The 22,547-nt window shown below is 42.0% G+C and overlaps 1 protein-coding gene across 1 annotated transcript; it reads left to right on the top strand.

Moving 5' to 3' along the window:
• Positions 1-205: 205 nt before the first annotated feature.
• LOC103652139 (uncharacterized) lies at positions 206-21,241 on the top strand. Its single transcript, XM_020550872.1, has 6 exons — positions 206-403; positions 485-697; positions 799-834; positions 997-1,122; positions 2,531-2,570; positions 21,159-21,241. Exons 1-6 carry the CDS (start codon positions 206-208, stop codon positions 21,239-21,241), a joined length of 696 nt encoding a protein of 231 aa, XP_020406461.1.
• Positions 21,242-22,547: the final 1,306 nt, after the last annotated feature.

Here is a 22,547-nt window from a genome sequence, read left to right on the forward strand (position 1 = left end):
ACATGTGATGCTCAAGGCAATGTAGCTAGAGATGAAGAAACGGAAGGCAAGTTCTAGTTTTTTCAGTCAAATATGGCATCTCTTTTGCTGATTTGCATGAAACAAAACAATTTCATTATTCAATAAATGTGAATTCTATTTTGTAGCTCCTACACAGTGAGCACCAAGGAGACCCAGGGCAGCAACTAAGGGAAAACAACTGGACATGATGACTAAAGTTATGCAAAGGAGACTGCCCATAGCTGTTGAGGAAGGCAAAAAAAGGCCACATGAACCTGTTCAAGCTGCCAAGTTTGCATCAGAGGCTGGCATCATTATTCGGGAAACCATGCCTATCCTAACTCGTTGGAAAGATTACAAGGACGACCAGAAATACTACAACAGCTTTGTGTCACAGCTAAATGTAAGTGCATTACTGATTCTATGGTTCACTTGTATACTGCTTAACCTGAATTGACTAACTCTGGAATTGTCATATGCATAGGGGCGCTTGTCCGTTAACACTGAGGACAAGGCAACAAAGGAAGCTTGCACCGATATGCTACGCTCTGCGGTAAAAAACCAGCGTTATCGGCTCAAGCAGAAATACTTCAATGGTGTACCTGCAAATGAGATTAGGACAACTTCTCCTGTATCTTACATGACTGATGAACAGTGGAGGGCATTAGTTGCAAAGTGGTCTGATCCAAAGAACATGGTATGGATATCTTGTCATATATTGTTCTTTCACTATAAGTTTGCAAAGGATCTTCACATATTGAACCTATGATCTAATCTGACATGTTCATTCTCTTGTAGGAAATAAGTGAAAAGAACAAGCAGAACCGCAGTCAAGTTAAGTTTCATTAGGCTACAGGTTCTCACTGCTATGTGGCACACTTACATGCATATGTAAGTAAATATTACCTTGTACTACTACCTGCACTTTTGCACTCAACAACTTCTATTGCATTTGATCTGAGCAAACTTCGCTGTGATTGTTTATCCACGAAACAGAAGCAGAAGAGAAACAGAGAAGAACCCAGCTTAGATCAGACTGAAGAACTAGATGCGGTGGACGCCTTCAAGACCTGCCATACCAGCTCCAAACGTGGCCTGAGTGAACCGGCAAGAGAAGCACTTGTAAGTTCATTTGTTTGCTTTATTTAGTGTAATTTTTATGAGATCATATGAGGGAGGTTGGCTGTGGGTCGATGGAATGAAGGGGAGTGAGATCGATGAGTGAGATCGCGTGTCCCATCCCAGGGGAGTTCAGATTTTTTGACTTCGTATGATTCGTTCGTGCCAAGAGCTTAGAGAGGCTACAATTTGTGAAAATGCAATTTCATCCAGTAGTGAATCGATCTGCCATCAAATTATTACCTCCATTTGTCTGCTAGATAAAGTTGTCCTTGGCTTTGACTTTTTTTTAGATTATAGGGTATATACACTTATTTCAAAAGAAAAAGAATTTCCCATCATGAACAATCCGATGTTTTGCCATTCCCTTAGAATTTCAAAAAACAAATGTTTTCCTCGGCTTGAAGAGCAATTATGGTTTGTTAATCGCTTTAACAGCTAACTAATTTAGGACCCCTTCTTCGAGTTCTATTTTTTAGTGTTTTCTCTTTCTGAAATGAAAGTAAATATCATAGTCTATTTTTTGTAGGACCCGTGCACTAGAAATGTATAGCTTTTAGAGTCTTTGTTAAGCAAATCTTCTTACAAAACCTATGGTTCTCTGGAACAGTCTTTAGCATACAGAGTTTTTATGAAGGTTGTTTGATAGACAAAGCTATCAGTGACCCTGTTATTGCTTCTTCGTAAATGCAGAGTATGCCAACTTTTGTGAAGACTCAAGAGAATAAAAGTCAGTCATCAAAAAGCAACCCACTACTTAGCCATTCCCTTCTAGTATAAGGACAGAAATATTCTTCGTAGCTTGGAGTAAAAATGTTGGTTTGCTAATCACTAAAACAGATAACTAATTAAAGCCCTTCTTCTCCCATTTCCCTTATGCTTCCATTTTACTCAAAAGAATTTGTGCTGTTGTTCAAGGGAGTACTGTTTCTAATCTAATGGAGGCATGTTTGTAGATCGCCCAGCATTAATGTATCTGCACTTTTCAATAGAAATCATTTGGTTCTATTTTTCACTATTGATTCCTGAAATATAATAAATAGTCTTGGTTTCTTACTTTTTTGTCCTCGAACCTTCTTACTGTTTATACGGCAAACCAGGTGCTTATGGTGTGGTTACATTGCCATTCTCAGAGACTAAAGCAAGCGTTGAGGAGATTGGGACAGCGCCCGATAGGGCGCTATCTTTGTCTAGTCTGCTATAATTTGTCATCACTAGATGTCACATCTTATCAGTTTTTAATTTTCAGAAACTATATATTTCAGTAACTGTTTTCACATTATTGTCAACGACAAATCTGCTATAATTTGTCATCTCTACATGCCTCAAATTATTGCAATAACTAACAATTGGAATCTTGCTGTTGCTCATTAGCATTAACATGTAATTGTTTCTGTCCATGATATTTCAGTCTCATATGGAGGCTTTGAGGGATGAACCTGTTGCTGAAGGTGAGACGATATATACAGATTCCGTGACGCAATACGAACGTCATCAATGATAAGATCTCTACTAGTGTCTAACCACCCAAGTGGTGGTCATCTCTAAATATGGTGTTATGTCATATTTGTTTCTTAACTCGTGCACGTTATGTTTTTCGTGAACTAAACACTTTAACTTATCTCGTTGTTCCTATTTGAAATGTTTGTGTAAACTATGTTGGTGATGTGAAGTTTGTGATGTGTGAATTGATTGTCAATGTATGTGTTTTTAATGTGTCTGTTCTATGTGATGATTGATATATATGTTATGTGTGCAATTGTGGAGAAATAATGACCTCATTTGGTGCTGGTTTTGCAGCAGCATAGGTTAATCCCCGTCGGTTATGGTCAAACAGACGGGGATTAACAATTAATGCCCGTCGGCCCAGTAACTCCCGTCGTCCACGGCTGGCCGACGGGAATTAATTGTTAATCCACATCAGCCAGCTGTGGCCGACGGGAGTTGTTGGCCGACGGGCATTAATTGGTAATCCCCGTCGGTCAGCCATGGCCGACCAGAATTAACCATAATGCCCGTCGGCTTGTAAGTGGCCGACGAGAATTACTTATTCCCATAAGCGCCCGACGGGAATAAGCGTATCCCCAATAACTGATGCCCGTCGGCTTAGGACCGACGGGAATTAACCATATACCGACGAGAATTAGTAATTCTCGTCGGTTTAGAGCTTATTCCCGTCGGTTCTTAGCCAATGGGAATTAAGTGGATTCCTGCAGTGGTAGGGCTCTCTAGAAAAGTGGTCCGATGCACACGAACACAAGGTCCGGTGCACCAGGCCACCGAATCCTTCTTCTGGTGCTTCTGCGTAAGTGGTCCAGTGTGCACGAACGCAAGGTCTAGTGCACCCAGACTGTGTACTCATCTATTCTTCTAGTTTTTCTTCTCCAAAATATTTTTGATTATTCCAAGAGTATTACCATGACTTAGATAAATAATTCTAGTGACAATCCAACTAATCTAAGTCATGTAACTTTATTTATTTGTTCTCCAACTTAGTTTCTATTTATATGAGTTTAATTCATGGATACACACACTTAGCAAACAAGTTAGTCCATCTGTTGTGTTGGTCATTAATCACCAAAACATTTAGAAATGGCACAAGACATATTTCCCGTTTCAATCTCTTTCTTTTTGGTGATTGATGCCAATATAACCAAAACAAATAAAATATGACTAACATAAAATAATTTCCTATGCTAGATAGGTTCATGAGTATGCAAAATTAAGTTGAATTTTGAATGTTTTGGCAAAATTAACATTTTGGACCACTTTGTCTCACCAGGATTTAAGGGATAAAGCCGGGTGCGTCTCATATGTGCGCCAAAGACGAACATCACATATAATGACAATATATATAGATTTATCATAAATTTCATTATTACATAACGGAAGTCTTACAACAATAAATGATAATAATAAAGCGAGCTAAGTATTATTCCTGGGCGCCACAAAGCTGACTGGGAGACGCCACCTAAATCAACTCATACTCCTCATTATAGGGCAGCTCCTCTTGGACCACCTGCTCTTCACCTTTGGGGGGGGTTTATATACCGCAAGAGTGAGCTCACAAAATATCATAGCTCAACAAGTTGTGTGGAATAATGTGCATGAACTCACCAAAGGTGGGAGTTCATGTGAAGTGTAAGGCTGATCAACAATAGGGGTTAAAGTTGAGCATTGCTTTTAATAAGTTGGTCAAATTTTATTAGCAGTTACTTAATGTAAGTAAATACCAAACCAGAGTAATAATAGATCAAAGTTAATTATAAATCCCAATGTGATGCAAATGACAAATTGAATTTAATTCTATAATTTAATCATGCAAGAGTCTTGAGTTGCTCATGACCTCGAGCACGGGTAGTATACCAGTTTTACACTCTATAGAGGTTGTACCTTGTACCCACAAGTCATGTATCTTGTCTAGCCTGGGTTTGCAAGGCCCTTAGACACTGCTGAGGTGAATGGCTAGGGATCCACTACGAGGCCTTTACAAAGTTCCACTAGTTTCAGAAAATAGGCTACAGATTCTAGGAAGAGCAATGCAGGAATCCCCCGTCTGACCACCATCGCAGAAAAATCAACCCGAGAACCTCCCTACACGCCTACTCCCCTACTGCCCTTGCCCCTTTCGGGTAAGGTAGTCCTCCACTAGCTTTCCTAGTTAGTCAGCCAAGGGCATCCCATTCCACCCTTGTGGTGGTACATGTTTCTCAAGTTAAGTTCGATGTTCCAATTAATATGGTTGTCTTATCATGAATAAGAATAAAACAATAATAAAGAATGATCAAGTGTAATAGTTATCTCAACATCCAAAACCATATATAGCAATAGCAAAGACTACCCAAAAGTTCAGGGGTAAACAAGGTGAAAAGATACCCATCTAGGGTGACCTATTGGGTCCCACCAAAATTAAACATATGCATGATAAAATGATTATATAGAACATTATTGGGTAAATAAAAGTGGTCAAGAGCACAACTTGCCTTTAATGAGCTCCTGCTCAGCAACTTCTACCTGTTGAACACCAGAGTCCTCGACCACTGGCTCTTCTACACGCCACAATACAAATAAACATGGAACCAGGGAGAAATTAACATCACACCAAACATGAATACATAATACATAATAATAATCTACGCATCCAAACGAGATCGTAGGAAAAAATCACTAAATTCGGAGTTACGGATTTTAAGTTATGATTTTCCGAAGTTCTTAAGTATTTGGTACAAAATTAATTAAGTGAAAATTTTTAATATGGTTTTCATGCTAGAACAGTGTTACTCAGTGATAAATAATATTATTACCAAATTATAGGAACTAGAATGGACTAAAAAGAAGTTAGCATGAATTTTCTATGAATTATACAAGTTTCTACAATTATTTTTGCATTAAAAATCACTTTCGAAATGAATTTCTCTGATTTTATATTTCTCTAGACCGCTCTTATAATACCGAGAAGCTCGGGGGTTAGTTCACAAATTATCCTAGACTCAGCCTACAGCCGCACTGGACGGTGGGTTTATTCTTAAAATCACCAGGGTTTCTTACGCAAAATGCCCAGGGCGAAGGGGTACTGTCCGGCCAGGACCGTTCGATCAGAGAGCAACCACCAAGATTAGATTATCTAATAACTGAACTGTTGGGAGTCTGCTTCGTCGCCAAGGTCCTGTAAGAAGAAATACATTCGGAAGATCAACACAGAAGCAATGCCGAAGCTACCATCCATGGAGCTTCGGCATAGTGACACGCCTTGAGACGAAGGGCTGCACCGACTTAAAGAGGAAAAGATCGATGAGTCCATGATAATTTGTGTCATGATTGTAACTTGTTATCAAGGACATAAATATAATTTTGACCGGGCTACGCCTCGTGCCTATAAATAGGTGAACAATACCCCCATACTATTCACGCTAATTTGTACTCGCTCGTGCGTCACGCTTGTACCGACACCTCCTGTCAAGCCGAAGGTACAAATGTAATCATGTGTTATTCTTATTCATTCATGATTATATAATAAAAGATATATTATGATGTAATATGATTATCCATGTTATTTCTCATGTTTCATATGCTTCATCTTTCATTGATATATGCTGTGATGATGAAGGTACGTCCTTCATAACCTTCGTCCGAAGATCATTATATCCTTAGGGAAATAATGCTTCGCAGGACGAAGGGCATTAACCATTAACCTATTTTTGTGTTGCCTTGTTCTTAATTCATAGCATTTGAGAACAAGTCCCCAACATTGGCGCCCACCTCCGGTGAACTCACTTCCACTTTTGAGCTAATGGCTTCGTTCAACAACCAAGCTGATGTACCTTCGGCTACGAAGCTGGTACTTCCGATAACATGTGGCTCAGGTTAAGAGCCGGCTAACAAGAAGCAGAAGAAAGAAGCACAGAGAAGGGTACAACATGTTGGGGTGCAGGGACCCTTCATCAAATCAAAATGGTCCCATATCCCAATCACCTTCTCCTAGGATGACCTTCAGCTCAAAGATTACCCTCACAATGATGCTATGGTCATATCTTGTGTCATCAAGGGATTTCTGGTCCATAATATTCTGGTTGATACAGGCAGCGCAACCGATATCATATTTGCTAGGGCCTTTAGACAAATGCAAGAACCAGAAGATAAGATTCATGATGCTACACATCCTCTATGTGGCTTCAGAGGAAGGCAGATTGTAGCACTCGAAAAAATCACAATGCTAGTAACCTTCGGCTTCGTTCATAACACAAGGACTGAACAGGTCGTATTTGACATTGTTGACATGGAGTACCCCTATAATGCAATCATTGGTCATGGGACACTTAATGCTTTCGAAGCAATACTTCATCCAGCATATCTATGCATGAAAATACCTTCGGAACAAGGGCCCATTGCTATTCATGGGAGTCAAGAAGCTGCCAGAAAGGCCGAAGAAAACTGGACAGATTCAAAGGCAATCCATAATATAGATGGAGCTGAAGCCTGTGAACAGTATATATACAAAAGAGAGAACGCTGCTTCGGCAGATCAGCCGAAGCCTATGCTTCTGTGCGAAGATATAGCAAAACAAAAGGTACTGCTGGGGTCTCAGTTATCTAAAAAGAGGAGAAGAATTTGCTAAGATTTTTATTCAGCAACAAAGATGTCTTCGCTTGGTCAGCCAATGATCTTTGTGGCGTCAACAGAGATGTCATTGAACATTCGCTCAATGTGGATCCATCTTTCAGGCCAAGAAAACAAAGGCTTCGGAAAATGTCTGACGATAAAGCTGAAGGTGCTCGGAACGAAGTAAAGAGGCTTTTAGTGCTGGCGTTATCAGAGAGGTGAAATACCCAGAGTGGTTAGCCAACACTGTTATGGTGAAGAAGGCCAACGATAAATGGAGAATGTGCATTGATTTTACAGATCTTAACAAGGCTTGTCCAAAGGATGAGTTCCCATTGCCAAGAATAGATTCTCTAGTAGATGCAGCAGCTTCGTCAGAGCTCATGAGTCTACTAGATTGTTACTCAGCCTACCACCAAATCCGGATGAAGAAGGAAGATGAGCCAAAGACTAGCTTCATAACCCCTAGTGGTATATATTGCTATCTTCGGATGCCTGAGGGGCTTAAAAATGTTGGAGGAAGTTTCAGCAGAATGACAGCCAGAGTCCTTCATTCTCAAATAGGCAGGAATGTGCTGACCTATGTTGATGATATCATAGTTAAAAGCACGAAGCAAGAAAATCACATTGCTAATTTGCAAGAGACATTTGCCAATTTCAGGCAAGCTGATTTGAAGTTAAATCCAGAAAAGTGTGTTTTTGGGGTAAAGAAGGGCAAGTTCCTTATCTGTCTGGTATCAACGAAGGGAATTGAAGCTAACCCAAGCAAGATTGAAGCTATCCTTTGGATGGAACCGCCAAGTACAAAGAAAGGGGCTCAACGGCTGGCAGACAGATTAGCATCATTAAACAGATTCATATCCAGATCAGCAGAAAGAAATCTGCCATTCTTTGAAATACTGAAGTTAGCCGAAGTCTTTCAATGGGGCCTAGCTCAGCAAAAAGCCTTCGAAGAATTGAAGCAATATTTGATTGATTTAACAACATTAACTCCACCTTCGCCAGGGGCTCCATTGCTATTATATGTTGCAGCTTCGTCTTTGAAGTTTTAAGTCTGTCAAAGAAAAATTATATAGAATTGGAGAAGGTGCTATATGCTATGTTAATGGCCTCCAGAAAGCTTCGACATTATTTTCAAGCATATCGCATAATTGTTCCTTCGTCACAGCCTCTGAAGGACATTATGAGGAACAGAGAAGCTACTAGAAGGATTGGGAAATGAGCTGCAGAACTTAATGAATTCACCATTGACTATGTGCATAGATCCTCAATTCAGTACCAAGCGTTAGCAGACTTCATTGCTGATTGTACGGCAGGGGCTCAGGAAGACGAAATTAACAAAGACGCTGAAGCTTGGACGGTGTTCTGCGATGGATCCTGGGGAACCTTCGGTGCAGGAGCGGCTGCTATCCTAGTGGCACCTTCGAAAGTCAGAACATGTTATGCAGCCAAGCTTGACTTTAGTTGCACAAATAATATTGCTGAGTACAAAGCACTTCTGTTGGGGCTTCGGAAGTTAAGGGCAATGGGAATAAGAAGGGCCATCCTGAAAATTGATTCTCAAGTCATTTCTGGCCATGTAGACAAAAATAGCAAGGCAAGAGATCCGAAGCTTGAAAAATATCTGGATACAGTTCGAAGGTTGGAGGCTTCGTTCGAAGGTTTTTCTATCAAGAATATTCCAAGAGGTGAAAATGAGCATGCAGATCTGCTAGCCAAATCAGTGGCTCAGGGGCTTCCTCTACCTTCGGAAGTGTTTTTTGAAACGATAAAGGCACCTTCGCTTGAACTCATGGAGAGAGCAGTGCTTGTCATTTCTCCAGTACATAGTGAAGATTGGAGGACTAAAATTATATCTTTCCTCCAAGGTAATTGCCTTTCAGATGACGAAGCTTATAATAAGAGGATGGAGGCAAGGACAAGACCGTATGCGATAATAGAAGGGGAATTATATAAACATGGAGTCTGTTCTCCACTTCTCAAGTGTTTATCAAGAGCTGAAGGTGTTGAATTAATGAAAGAAATACATGCAGGTCTGTGTGGATCTCATATTGGGTCTAGGCCATTGCTGGGAAAAGTGTTTAGACAAGGATTCTACTGACCGAAGGCAGCTTCGGATGCAGCAAAGTTAGTTCAAAAATGTGAAAATTGTCAAAAATGTGCAAGAGACTAGAAACAACCTTCATCTCTCACTCAGTTAATACAGCCCACCTAGCCATTGCAAAGATGGGGCCTGGATTTGCTAGGCCCACTTCCGCCAGCGCAAGACAATTTGAGATATGTTGTGGTGGCTATAGAAAATTTTTCTAAGTGGATTGAAGCGAAGTCTTTGGCAACAATAACTTCGGTTACAGTCCAGAAATTCTTCTAGCAGAATATTGTTTGTCGCTTCGGCGTGCCGAAGGCTATAACTGTGGACAATGGAACATAGTTTGATGCCGAAACTTTCAAGGAGTTCTGTGATCAGATTGGCACGAAGATTCATTTTGCATTAGTTAGGCACCCGGAGTCAAACAGGCTGGTCGAAAGAGCAAATGACATTATAAGACGAGAATAATGAAGCTAATCTTCAATCAGCCTAGAGGAAAGTGGCCATATGAGTTGATTAAAGTGGTGTGGAGCCACAATACAACCATATCAAGATCAACAGGTTTTACACCTTCAAATTATTATTTGGCGACGAAGCTATAACCCTAGAAGAAGCTAAAGCGGGGTCAATAAGAACAGCAGCTTCGGAAGAAGACAAAGCTGATTACCATGTGGCAAAAGATACTATAGAAGGGACCAGACTTTAGGCTATGGAGAATATCAATAAATATCAAGCCGAAACAATAAAATGGCGCAATAGAAAAGTTCGATTGAAAAATATTAAGCCAGGGCATTTGGTGCTTCGGAGAATGGCTAATCCGGACACAGTAGGCAAACTACATCTGAAGTGGGAAGGACCTTTTCTGGTGGTATCTTCGTCAAGGCCCGGTTCTTACAGATTGAAGGATATGGACGGCAATGACATTCCTAGATCTTGGAATGCGGATGAGCTTCGACGATATTATATGTAATTTGATGTAATCTTTTTTCATTTTTTTCCTATGGCAACCTTTTCCTTTCCAAAGGGGGAGAAAGGTTTTTAATGGGGCCATAGCTTGTAATTTTTCTTTTCTTATTCAGCTTTACGATAGCAAAATCCCCCAAAAGAATGTAAAATGTAAAATTTGAGCATGCACCATCGAGTGCAGAAAAAGAAAAAAAACCAGGGAGAAGCTCAAAAGTCGTCCCTAAGGGGATGTAGAGCATGACAAAGCTACAAAAAGTCGTTCCCAGGGGAGCGCAGCGTATGTTTTCTGCTCAAAAGTCATTCCTAAGGGAATGCAGAGCCAAATACCACCGAAATATAAGGCGAAGAAGTTCAAAAGACGTTCCTAAGGGGATGCAGAACTTATACCGCCGAAATAGAAGGCGAAGAAGTTCAAAAGACGTTCCTAAGGGGATGCAGAACTTACACTGAAAAGTCAACGGTGAACACCGAAAAATAAACGGTGAAGAAGACTCCAAAGTCGTTCCTAAGGGGATGCAGAGTCTGGGTGTGGCTTCGTAAGCGTGTGTTTGGACATTCATTTGCACATTACATCACATCATTCATTGCATTCATACACATTCATTTAGACATTCGTAGGATCATCATCATCATATCATAGTGTACAGACAGTTGCTTTGGCTCTAATGACAAGGCTTTGATGAGTACAAAAGAAGCAAATTTACGCTTCGTTGTGTACGAAAAGAAGGGAAGGTGTTTTTCGCCTTCGGCTCAAAAAATACAAGTTTTGTCCACATCAAAGCGGTTCATACATGGATGGAAAGGTAAAAATATATTACAAGGTATGGACAAATTTACAGAGTAATGTTTGATTCCTAAATTATAGTATCTTTTACAAGGTTAATTCAAAAATTTCTCTAGAGCTTTTTCGCAGCAGTGTCTTCAGCTTTATCACTTCATCATTATCCGCCAAGCTTCGGATCATTGCTCTTCGGCTTCGGCATCCTGTACATAACAAATCGGTATAAGGTAAACACAAATCTCAAGGACAAGGTAAGCAATAGGTACAAGTGTATTACCAGCTTGAGATGACTTCGAGCTTCGTCACCAGCTAAGTCTCGCCCACCCTTCGTCCATATTTGAGTTATGAATCTATTTCCAATGCTTCGGGCTAGACTAGGGATGTCAGTTAAATCCGCTGGTGACAGGCTGAAGTTTGGCCTATTCACGATCTTCCCATGCGTGCAACCAGTCTTCATGAAAGCAACAGCTGTGCCGTGAGAAGCTAGCAGGGCACAGAAGTCAACGTGCCTAGCTACAACTTCGTCAAGTGCATCAACTTCGCCCTCAATGTGTTCGAAGGTGCCGGGCAGGTCTTCAACCGAAGGTTCAAATTTTTCAGAATTGGCTCCAACTGAGTTGAAGACCTATTTCAGCAGTTGCACGCACCGGTTGCCGAAGTCTAGACATTTGTCTTTTAAGCTCCTTCAATAATTTTTGCAAATTCGAACTATTTTTGACTTCGACTTTAAGCTTCGTATCGAAAACCTTCCTTTCTTGCTCAAAGCTTTCTGATTTCAGGAGGAGTTCACTTTTTAATCTGGCAATCTCGGCTTGGGCTTCTGTTAGTGAACCCTCCATAGTTTGAAGAACAAAATCTTTCTTTTCAAGAGGAGCTTCATGATCTTTAATTTTGCTTTCCAAACCTTCAATTATAACCTCATTTTTCTTATCTTCGAGGTCCTGTTGCATCCTCAAGGCTTTACTTAGTAGCATACTCTGTGCAAAATAACCTTCATCAGCAATCACCTTCATCGTAAAACAATGAAAAACTGAAGAAAATTTTTTACCTTGAAATTAGAATAGAATAAACTACCGACGATATGTTGTCGTCGGTAGCGACTGATGTCAGCTTCAAGCTTCGGGAAACCAACACTCTTCGACAGAGTACTGATAACCTTCGCTCCAGTTTGATCTCGGATGCATCCTAAGCTTTCTTCGTTAATGCCGCCGAACAGTAACGCTCCTGGCTGGTAGCCACAGGATATAACATAATCCCGCAGCTCCTCTTTCTCAGCCTTAGATAACTCTTGACCAATTTTGTTTTGAAAATTGAAGTCTTTTTTCCTCCGAAATATCTTCAGCAATCTCCTTCCCTTTTCTAGGCACTATGGCCAGGGTTTCTTCAGCAGCTGCAGCAGCTTCTTCTGCGGCCATATCCAAGAGTATTCTACCAATATCAGATAATGTGCTCTCCAGATTTGTGGCTTCATCTGTTGTAGCTTCGACAGTTGTAGCTTCGGTGGGAGCAGCTTCGGTAGATGTAGCAACTTCGGCAGCTAGTGTTATTTTTGACGCTGAGGTCGGTGGTGGCGTTTCTTCAATTGCTTGCATAACAATAACAATCCTTTGCTTTTTTTGCCCAACCGTCTTCTTCGATACCGAAGGCTCGTCCTTCTTCTATAAAAGCTTTGTTAGTTCTGGCCCCAGGGGACTTAGCAGCCTAATAGGTAAGGATTCGGTCATTACCTTTAAAATTTCTTCCACTTCAGTAGCAGAAGGTGTCGAAGGAGATTCCTCTTCTATCTCAGCCCTCTTTGGCTTTGGAGTTGCTGTTTTCCTCTTCTTCGAGGTTGTCACCTTCGACTCAGGACTAGATTTTTTATTTTGCAAAATTTTTTCATCTTCTTTTATCATCCTAGCAGCTTGTCTGTTCTTAGCACTGACAACTCTTTTTTGCTTTGACCCTTCAACACCCTTGCTTAATCGTTCATAGTCAGGGTATTCAAAGTTCAGCGCATCCATTACTCGATTCAGCCTTCGCTTCGGTCGGGTGCCGAAGGCTGCAGTCATCAATTGATCTTCTTTTTTAGTATAGTTGCCCAAAATTTCGTTGCACATAGCCTCAATCATTTCCAGCCACTCTTGGCAAGGCTCTTTGAAATGTTTCTTGAACTTGAAGTGGTAGGGCAATCGAACAAGTTCATTCTTTTTTCTTTTCTCCCTTCAGCTTCGGCATATTCCATTCACTTAACGTCGGAAATACCCCATTGGCTAAGTATTCTTGTACTAGATCTCTAGTGCCGATCTGCTTAGTCACAACTCTAAATTCTGCCATAGCCTGTTGGCATGGTGACCCCGATAACATGCGGCACAGGGGCCTGGTTAGCCCGAAGCTTAAACTCAACGGGCTCATTATCAACGTCTTCAATTTCTCTCTTTTCTTCTCATTAGCTTTGATATAGAACCACTCACTTTTCCAGCCGGTTGGCCACTTGGTGCGGTAGCTTAGCACCGGGGCCTTCATATCCTTGCGGTAAGCGAAGTTGTAACAGCCAAAATTCTCATGAAGCCCATCTTCCCTGGCCTTCGTCTGATAATGTAGCTCATTTACTCGGTAGAAGGCTTCAGCATTTGGATCCATTCCCTGGGTTCGAAGGGCCCAAATGAATATACTGAGCCTAACGATAGCGTTAGGAGTCAGCTGATGAAGATAAATTTCATAATTATTCAAAACTTCACCACTCATCTCATGAAGCGGAAACTGCAATCTAGCTTTGAAAAAGCTTTTGAAAACTACTACTTCATCATTTTTATGCTCAGGGGTGGTTTCTTCGCTGGCAAAACGAAGAAGCTTCTTCTCTGTCTCCCCAAAGTAACCGAGCTTCATCATCATCGGCACATCGGCCTCCGAGACAGTAGATTTTTCAAAGTCCAAGTGGCTGGGTTTGGCTGGCATGAGAGTGTTATAATATTCCTCTTCTTCATCAACATCATCTTCTTCGATGTCAGCCTGTTCAGCTTCGGTAGCAGGTGCACCTTCGTTAGTAGCTCCCTCTGTCACAACCAGTCCCGATTGTCTCATCACTTCAGAGATCGGGGCAGTCTCTGTGGCTTCGGCTTCCTCTCCGTCACGGGTCACTCTAGCAGTTGAACATACTCTGGCCATCAGGTGTTGAATTTCTTGCAGTTCTTACAAGTGTTGATGATTTTTACAACTGTGAAGAAGCTCCCTATTATGCTGAAGCTAAATCAAAATGATGCTTTGCTTGAGAATGTGATGAGAAAGCTTCGGCTATGGTTCAATTTTTCAGCAGCACAACAGTGCAATGGCAATGAATGCTGTGGTAACTTCACACCTACCCGTCTGTTCATATAGTGCTGCAGATGTGAAGGTGAATCGTCAACTCGCCCGCACCCGTTCAATAGTCACCCGTACCCACTGAATGGTGGACCACGGTGCGTGGGAGATGAATCGCCAGATTGCGCGTACCCGCCGCATGGTGGGGCCACCTAACGCTCGGAATATTTTAATCGTTTCTCGGCAACGAGCTCAGGGAAGGTGTTTTTCGGACCTTCGGCATTCCGAAGCCTAGGACAATTTTTCACAGATCAAGCTCGTTACGAAAAATGATCTAGCACCGCGAAGGGGCTATTGTTGGAGGTCTGCTTCGTCGTCGAAGGTCCTGTAAGAAGAAATACCTTTGGAAGATCAACATAGAAGCAATGCCAAAGCTACCATCCAGGGAGCTTCGGCATAGTGACACGCCTTGAGACGAAGGGCTGCACCGACTTAAAGAGGAAAAGACCGATCAGTCCATGATAATTTGTGTCATGATTGTAACTAGTTATTAAGGACATAAATATAATTTTGACCGGGCTACGTCCCGTGCCTATAAATAGGTGAACAGTACCCCATACTGTTCACGCTAATTTGTAATCGCTCGTGCGTCACGCTTGTACTGACACCTCTTGTCAAGCCGAAGGTACAAATGTAATCCTGTGTTATTCTTATTCATTCATGATTATATAATAAAAGATATATTATGATATCATATGATTATCCATGTTATTTCTCATGTTTCATAAGCTTCATCTTTCATTGATATATGCTGTGATGATGAAGGTACGTCCTTCATAACCTTCGTCCGAAGATCATTATATCCTTAGGGAAATAATGCTTCGCAGGATGAAGGGCATTAACCATTAACCTATTTTTGTGTTGCCTTGTTCTAAATTCATAGCATTTGAGAACAAGTCCCCAACATGAACCGATATCTAATTCTACCCGTGGGATTACAGATCCACGGTGCCCAAGCATCCACGTCATTGACCAATCCCCAAACCGTTGGCCGCACGATCAACGATCCAGATTACTTCTGCAAAACAGCTACACATCCCCTCGCCCTAGCCATTCATCCCTAGATCAACAGCCACGATACTATGAACCGGAATCTAATCTTGATCCATTCGTCATCACGGATCAACGACCTGGATCAAACCCCCGAACCGGTACTCTACATTTAATCTCAACCGTCTCTTGTCGTATTAACGGATCACGTTTAACTCCCTATCTAGGCGACCTCGACGGTACCGCCGCCCTTGATTCGCGATGGCGCCATCGCCGGCGCACGCCAACCTCGCCCTCACGCACCAATACTCCCTCCAGAGACTTCCTACGCGTTGCAGAGGATGATTCAAGCACAAGGGGTGGACTTACAGGGAGCGAACTACGCACACGAGGTCTGACCAAGGCGCGCGGTGACTTTGCTTCTCCGGCGAGCAATTACCGGCGCACCGAGCTCCGATCGCGCCAAATAAGGCCTCGCACGCACACTAGAGACCGTGCATGGACACCCAGGCCAACTATTGCGACCACACCGGTGATGTCGACGCGGAACCACGATGGTGACGAGTTATCCCCGTGCGAAACGCGGTGGCGCAATGGTGGCAGGCGAGAGATTGGGGATAAAGGAGGTAGAGGGAGAAAGGAGCACACAAAACCCATTTGTACCTAGTCCGGGAGGGCGGACAGGTCAGCCCACGCCCGTGAGTTTCGCGGTGGAGCAGTTGCATCGGCCGAGTTCCACGGCGGGAGGGTGGAGCTGAAAACGCGGAGGCTGATAGTGGGTCCCGACCGCCAGCTATCAATGTCCCATGCCCGAGCACTCGCGAGGCACTCACTAGGGGGCCCGCAAGTCAGTGCGCCAAGTCGCGCGTGGGCACGGTATCGGGCCACGCGGAGGCAAATCGCGCAAGTGGGTCGAGTATCCATCACTTCGGGCCCAACATGAGTTTTCCTATTTTCTTTCTTTTTCCTTTTATGGTTTCTTTTCCTTTTTATTTTTAGAATTCAAATTTGAATTCAATTTTAACTGTGAACTTATACTCATTTTAAATGTACAAATTGAGCATAGTATTATGGAAGGGGTTTAATTATTTATATATTTGTATTCTTTATTTTTGTTTAGTATCCTTCCTTCCTTTTTTCCAAATTTTAATTTCCAAAGTAGGTTTAAATGCCTATTTCACCCTTTGTATAATTCTATTATCATTATCTTTAGGAGTGAATGCACAAACAAATAAACTTTAGCATGATGCATTAATTATTCACTTAGAATATGGTTGTTCTCATGTTCTAATAAATATAGACAAAACACATAGAAGAATTTTGTCCTTTAATATGGTTTACATGTTTGAGTATTACAAATTTTACCCCCTTAAAAAGAATCTCGTCCTCGAGATTAGGAAGGACTAGGGAAAAGATGGGGAAATTCGATTCGAAGCTCTTCTTCTCGCTCCCAAGTAGCCTCATCTTCACCGTGGTGACTCCATTGCACTTTGCACATCTTTATCACCTTATTCCTTGTAACACGAGTCAAAGTGTCGATGATCTTGATAGGATACTCCGTGTAAGTTAGATCACTCTGCACACTGAGCTCTTCCATTGGTAGCTGTTCCTCGGGGACACGGAGACACTTCTTGCGTTGAGACACGTGGAATACATCGTGTACATCAGATAGATGATCAGGTAGCTCGAGCTGATAGGCCATCTCCCCAACTTGCCTAAAGATTCTGAAGGGTCCAATAAAGCAAGGGGATAATTTTCCTTTGACTTTAAATGTCCTCATTCCATGAATTGGTGACACCTTTAGATACACGTGGTCACCGTCTTCAAACTCCAATGGTGTTCTTCGATTATCAGCATACCTCTTTTTCCTAGTTTGTGCTACTCTCAAGTTCTCCCGGATTATATGGACTTGTTCTTCTACCTCTTGAATAATCTCAGGCCTAAAGAATTTCCTTTCACCAGTCTGATCCCAATACAGAGGAGTCCTACACTTTCTGCCATATAAAGCTTCAAATGGTGACATCTTCAGGCTGGCTTGGTAACTATTATTATAGGAGAACTCAGCATATGGTTGACTCTTGTCCCAACTGCATCCATGTTTAAGGGCACAAGTTCTTAGCATATCCTCAAATACTTGATTAGTTCTCTCAGTTTGGCCATCAGTTTGAGGATGATAGGCCGAACTGAAGTTCAACTTCGTAGCAATGTTCTCATGAAGGCCTTTCCAAAACCTTGAGGTGAATTGGGATCCACGATTAGAAACAATCTTCTTCGGTGCCCCGTGTAAACACACAATTTGAGCCATGTATAACTCTGCCAGTTGAGAACCTTTATAAGTAGTATTGACTGGAATGAAGTGAGCCACTTTGGTCAATCTGTCCATGATCACCCATATAGAATCATAACCCTTCGAGGTGCGAGGCAACCCGGTAATGAAATCCATACCAATTTTTCCCACTTTCATTTGGGTACCTTTAACGGGAGCAGTAGTCCAGCTGGTCTTTGGTGTTCCGCTTTGACTCTTTGACATACATCACACACAACCACGTGTGCAGCTACATCTCTTTTCAGCCCATACCACCAGTACTTTTGCTTCAGATCCTGATACACCTTAGTGCTACCAGGATGAATAGAGTAATCACAGTCATGGGCTTCCTTCAGTATAGTCTCACGGAGGCTATCAATCTTAGGAACACATATCCGATTCTTGAACCATATTGTGCCTTGCTCATCCTCCGTGAATTCTAGACCTCTACCTTCAGTAATCAGATCTTTGATCTCTTGGATTTTAACATCACCAATCTGACCCTTGTGTATTTCTTGCTCCAAGGTAGGCCCCACTTCAATATTTACCCCTTCAGTGTGTAACTATTCCCAGGTCGAGCCTTCTAAAATCTTAAACTAACTCATCGGGTAGCTGGGCAACAATAGCTGCATGGACACGCTCCTTTTGACTCAAGGCATCCGCAACCAAATTCGCCTTGCCCGGATGGTAATGAATATCCAAGTCATAGTCTTTAATGAGCTCCAACTAACGGTGTTTCCTGAGGTTGAGATCTTTCTGAGTGAAGATGTATTTCAAGCTCTTGTGATCGGTGTAGACTTGACACTTAGTTCCCATTATATAATGTCTCCATATCTTGAGCGCATGTACTACGACTACCAGTTCTAAGTCATGAGTGGGGTAGTTCAACTCATGTTTCCGCAATTGGCGAGACGCGTAGGCGATAACATGTCCTTCTTGCATAAGAACACATCCCAAGCCCTAGTAGCTTGCATCACAGTATGTATCAAAACTCTTCTGTAGATCTGGCATAATCAACACTGGGGTTGCCATCAATTTAAACCTCAGTTGATTGAAACTCTCTTGTCATTCCCAGGTCCATTTAAACTCCTTTCCCTTCTCAAACAGTGAGGTCATAGGCTTAGCAATCTTGGAGAACCCTTCAATAAATCGCCGGTAATAGCCTGTGAGTCCCAGGAAACTCCGGACCTCCATGATCGAACTTGGTATCTTCCAACCTACTATCGTTGTTACTTTAGTCGGATCCAATGATATTACACCCTTGGAGATGATGTGCCCAAGGAATGATATTTCATCAAGCTAAAACTCACACTTGCTATACTTAGCATAAAGCTGATTATCCTGTAGCTTCTGTAGCACCATCCACAGATGTTCCTCGTGATCACTATCATTCTTAGAATAAATAAGAATATAGCCGATGAATACCACAGCGAATCTATCAAGATATTCCATGAACACCTTGTTCATCAGATTCATGAAGTAGGCTGGTGCATTAGTTAGTCCAAATGACATGACTGTGAATTCATATAGACCATATTGGGTTGAGAAAGCCGTCTTGGGAATATGAGATGGCCTAATCTTCGTTTGATGATAACCCGATCAGAGATCAATATTAGAGAATACCCTAGCACCTCTCATCTGATCAAATAAATCCTCAATGCGGGGTAAAGGATACTTGTTTTTAATTGTGACATCATTAAGTGATCTGTAATCCACACACATCCTTTGTGATCCATCCTTCTTCTGTACAAACAGAACCAACGCTCCCCAAGGTGAGGAACTTGGACGAATGTACCCAGCCTCCTATAACTCCATTAACTGATTCTTAAGTTCTTTTAGTTGTTCTACTGACATCCTGTATGGACTTTTTGAAATAGGAGCGGTCCCAGGTAAGAGATCAATGACAAACTCAACTTCCCTATCTGGTGGCATCCCTGGTAACTCCTCTGGAAAGACATCGGGGAAATCTCTAACCACACGAATGTTGCTGCCTACAAACTTCCTATCTACTAGAAATACGACGGGTCTGGTAGAGGCGGTTATGGTAATTTTGACTTCAAATCTTTCTCCTTTAGAACTGGCGACTTCTACAGTTCCCCTAGCACAGTGTATAACTGCCTTTGCTTTTCTCAACCATGACATACCAAGGATCAGGTCTATACTGCTTTCTTCTAATACTATAGGGGTAGCCCATAATTCTCTTCCCATAATTGTCAAGGTTAATCTGTTGGTCAAATAATTTGCTTCAACATGCCCTTTAGGGGTAATTACTACTAGTGGCTTTTGCATATTTTGTAATGGTAACTCATTTGTGTTGGCATATCCAGCAGAAATAAATGAATGTGTAGTACCAGAATCAAATAGTATTGCTGTAGGAATTGAATTAATATAAAACATACCAATAGAGATGTCAGCTCCATCAGCTGTAGCATCAGCACTGACTCGATTGACTCTGGTAATGCTGAATCCCTTGCCAGAACCTGGAGTTTGTTGCTTGTTTTGGACGGGGGTGCTGGCAATCCTCTGTGGATAGACATTGGCATAATTCCCAACCTGACCACACTTGTAGCATGTGGTGCCTGCACTCTGTCCTGCGTGTCTCGTCGGGGTGCCGGTGGTGTCAGCCTGACGATTATGTGGAGTCTGTGGAGTACCTTATGGTGCATACTGAACTGGGCGCTGACCTCCTCCAGTACGAGCCGGTGTACCCTAGGGTGGAACATAGCGAGGACGAACACTATTGCTCCCCTGCCCCTGGGTGATAGCGTTCCTCTTCATTTCTCCCAGCTGAACACGCTTGTGTTCAATAGCTAGAGCCTTGTCTAGGAGCCTCTGGAATGATGGAAAGGTGTGAGCAACCAGTGAATACCGAAGTGGTCCATTAAGTCCCTCCATGAAGTGTTCCTGCTTCCTTTCACCGTCAGCAACTTCATCTAGAGCCGTGATAGCTGAATAAATTTGTCATGGTATTCACTAACTGACATATTACTATGCTTTAGCGACAAAAATTCCTTCTTCTTTATCTGCATCAGTCCAGCAGGAATGTGGTAGTTTCTGAACTATGTAGTGAATTCTGCCCAAGTGATATTATTGGCAGCATCATGAGCAGCAGTGTAAGAATCCCACCAATCAGCAGCAGGGCTAGTAAGACGACCAAAAGCATAAAGCACCTTCTCTCAGTCAGAGCATTGGGGGATATTCAGCATCTTTTCCACTGACTTCAGCCAATCATCAGCATGCAGAGGATCTGGAGAGCTGGCAAATGTCAGTGGCTTGTGACTCATGAACTCCCGGTGCTTGTCCTAGGGTGGAACTGGTGGTGGTGGAGGAGGCATTGGTGCTTGTTGCTGTCGTACCATCCTTTCTTGCCTCATTTTTTCTCTCATCTCCTGCCTTTCCTGGTGCATCTCTTGACGTTCCTGCCGCATCGGAGCTTGCATATCCGTCATAGTATTCGCCATATGTTGCAGCATCTGCATCTGAGCTGCAACCACTGGATCTGTCCCAGCCGGTGGAGGATTTAGAGGTTTCATTTCTGCTTGCTGTTGTTTAAGCACCCTCCGGTTGTGTGGGTTGGCAGGTAGATCTATTTCGCCTCCCTTCCTGGTATTGACCATCTGAGTTAGAAAACACATGGTAAGAAAGAATTGTAGACAAGACGGGTAACTACGAGATATGATCTTTTGGGGGTTTTATTAGCTAAGTAGATTAGTGTGTCACCTACTAAGGCTAATACATTACCTTATGGTGGTACATGCTAGAATGCCATGGTATACTATTTCAGTCAATCAAAGAAGCAAATCAAGCATTTATCATCACAACAATCATCCAAACACTTTAGATAGAGAAAATAATTTTAATTTTGTCTTAGGTCTCCTACCTCTTTAAAGGGTCATAAAGGTAGGATTCCAAGGTGTGAAATCCTTCTTGTCTTTCTTGAGTAGAAAAGATAAGAGTAGTCAGAGTAGAACAACAAAAGGTGAGACATGACCAAGATAAGTATAGAAAGAATCAGAGTAAGATAAGTAGTTAAGGGTTTTGTCTAGTTCTATCTAGGTTTCGTCCTACATTCAACATTTCCTCTAATACCACTTCTGTCACACCTAGATTTAAGGGATAAAGCTGGGTGCGTATCATATGTGCGCCAAAAAAGAACATCACATATAATGACAAACTGTATAGAGATAAATGTCAAAATATCATAAATGTCATTATTACATAGTGGAAGTCTTCAAAAATAAATGATAATAATAAAGCGAGCTAAGTATTATTCCTTTGCGCCATAAAGCTGACTGGGAGACGCCACCTAGATCAACTCGTACTCCTCATTATAGGGTGGCTCCTTTTGGACCACCCGCTCTTCACCTGTGTGTGTGTGGAGGGGGTTATATATCGCAAGAGTGAGCTCACAAAAGATCATAACTCAACAAGTGGTGGGGGATAATGTGCATGAACTCACGAAAGGTGGGAGTTTATGTGAAGTGTAAGGCTGATCAACAATAGGGGTTAAAGCTGAGCATTGCTTTTAATAAGTTGGTCAAATTTTATTAGCAGTTACTAAATGTAAGTAAATACCAAACCAGAGTAATAATAGATCAAAGTTAATAATAAATCCCAATGTGATGAATGACAAATTGAATTTAATTCCATAATTTAACCATGCAAGAGTCTTGAGCTGCTCATGATCGCGAGCATGGCTAGTATACCAGTTTTACACTCTGTAGAGGTTGTACCCTGTACCCACAAGTCGTGTATCCCGTCTATCCTGGGTTTGCAAGGCCCTTAGACACTGCCGAGGTGAATGGCTAGGGATCCACTACGAGGCCTTTACAAAGTTCCACTAGCTTCAGAAAACCTGC

Source organism: Zea mays, chromosome 3, assembly GCF_902167145.1.
Source record: "Zea mays cultivar B73 chromosome 3, Zm-B73-REFERENCE-NAM-5.0, whole genome shotgun sequence".
Lineage (NCBI taxonomy): Eukaryota > Viridiplantae > Streptophyta > Magnoliopsida > Poales > Poaceae > Zea > Zea mays.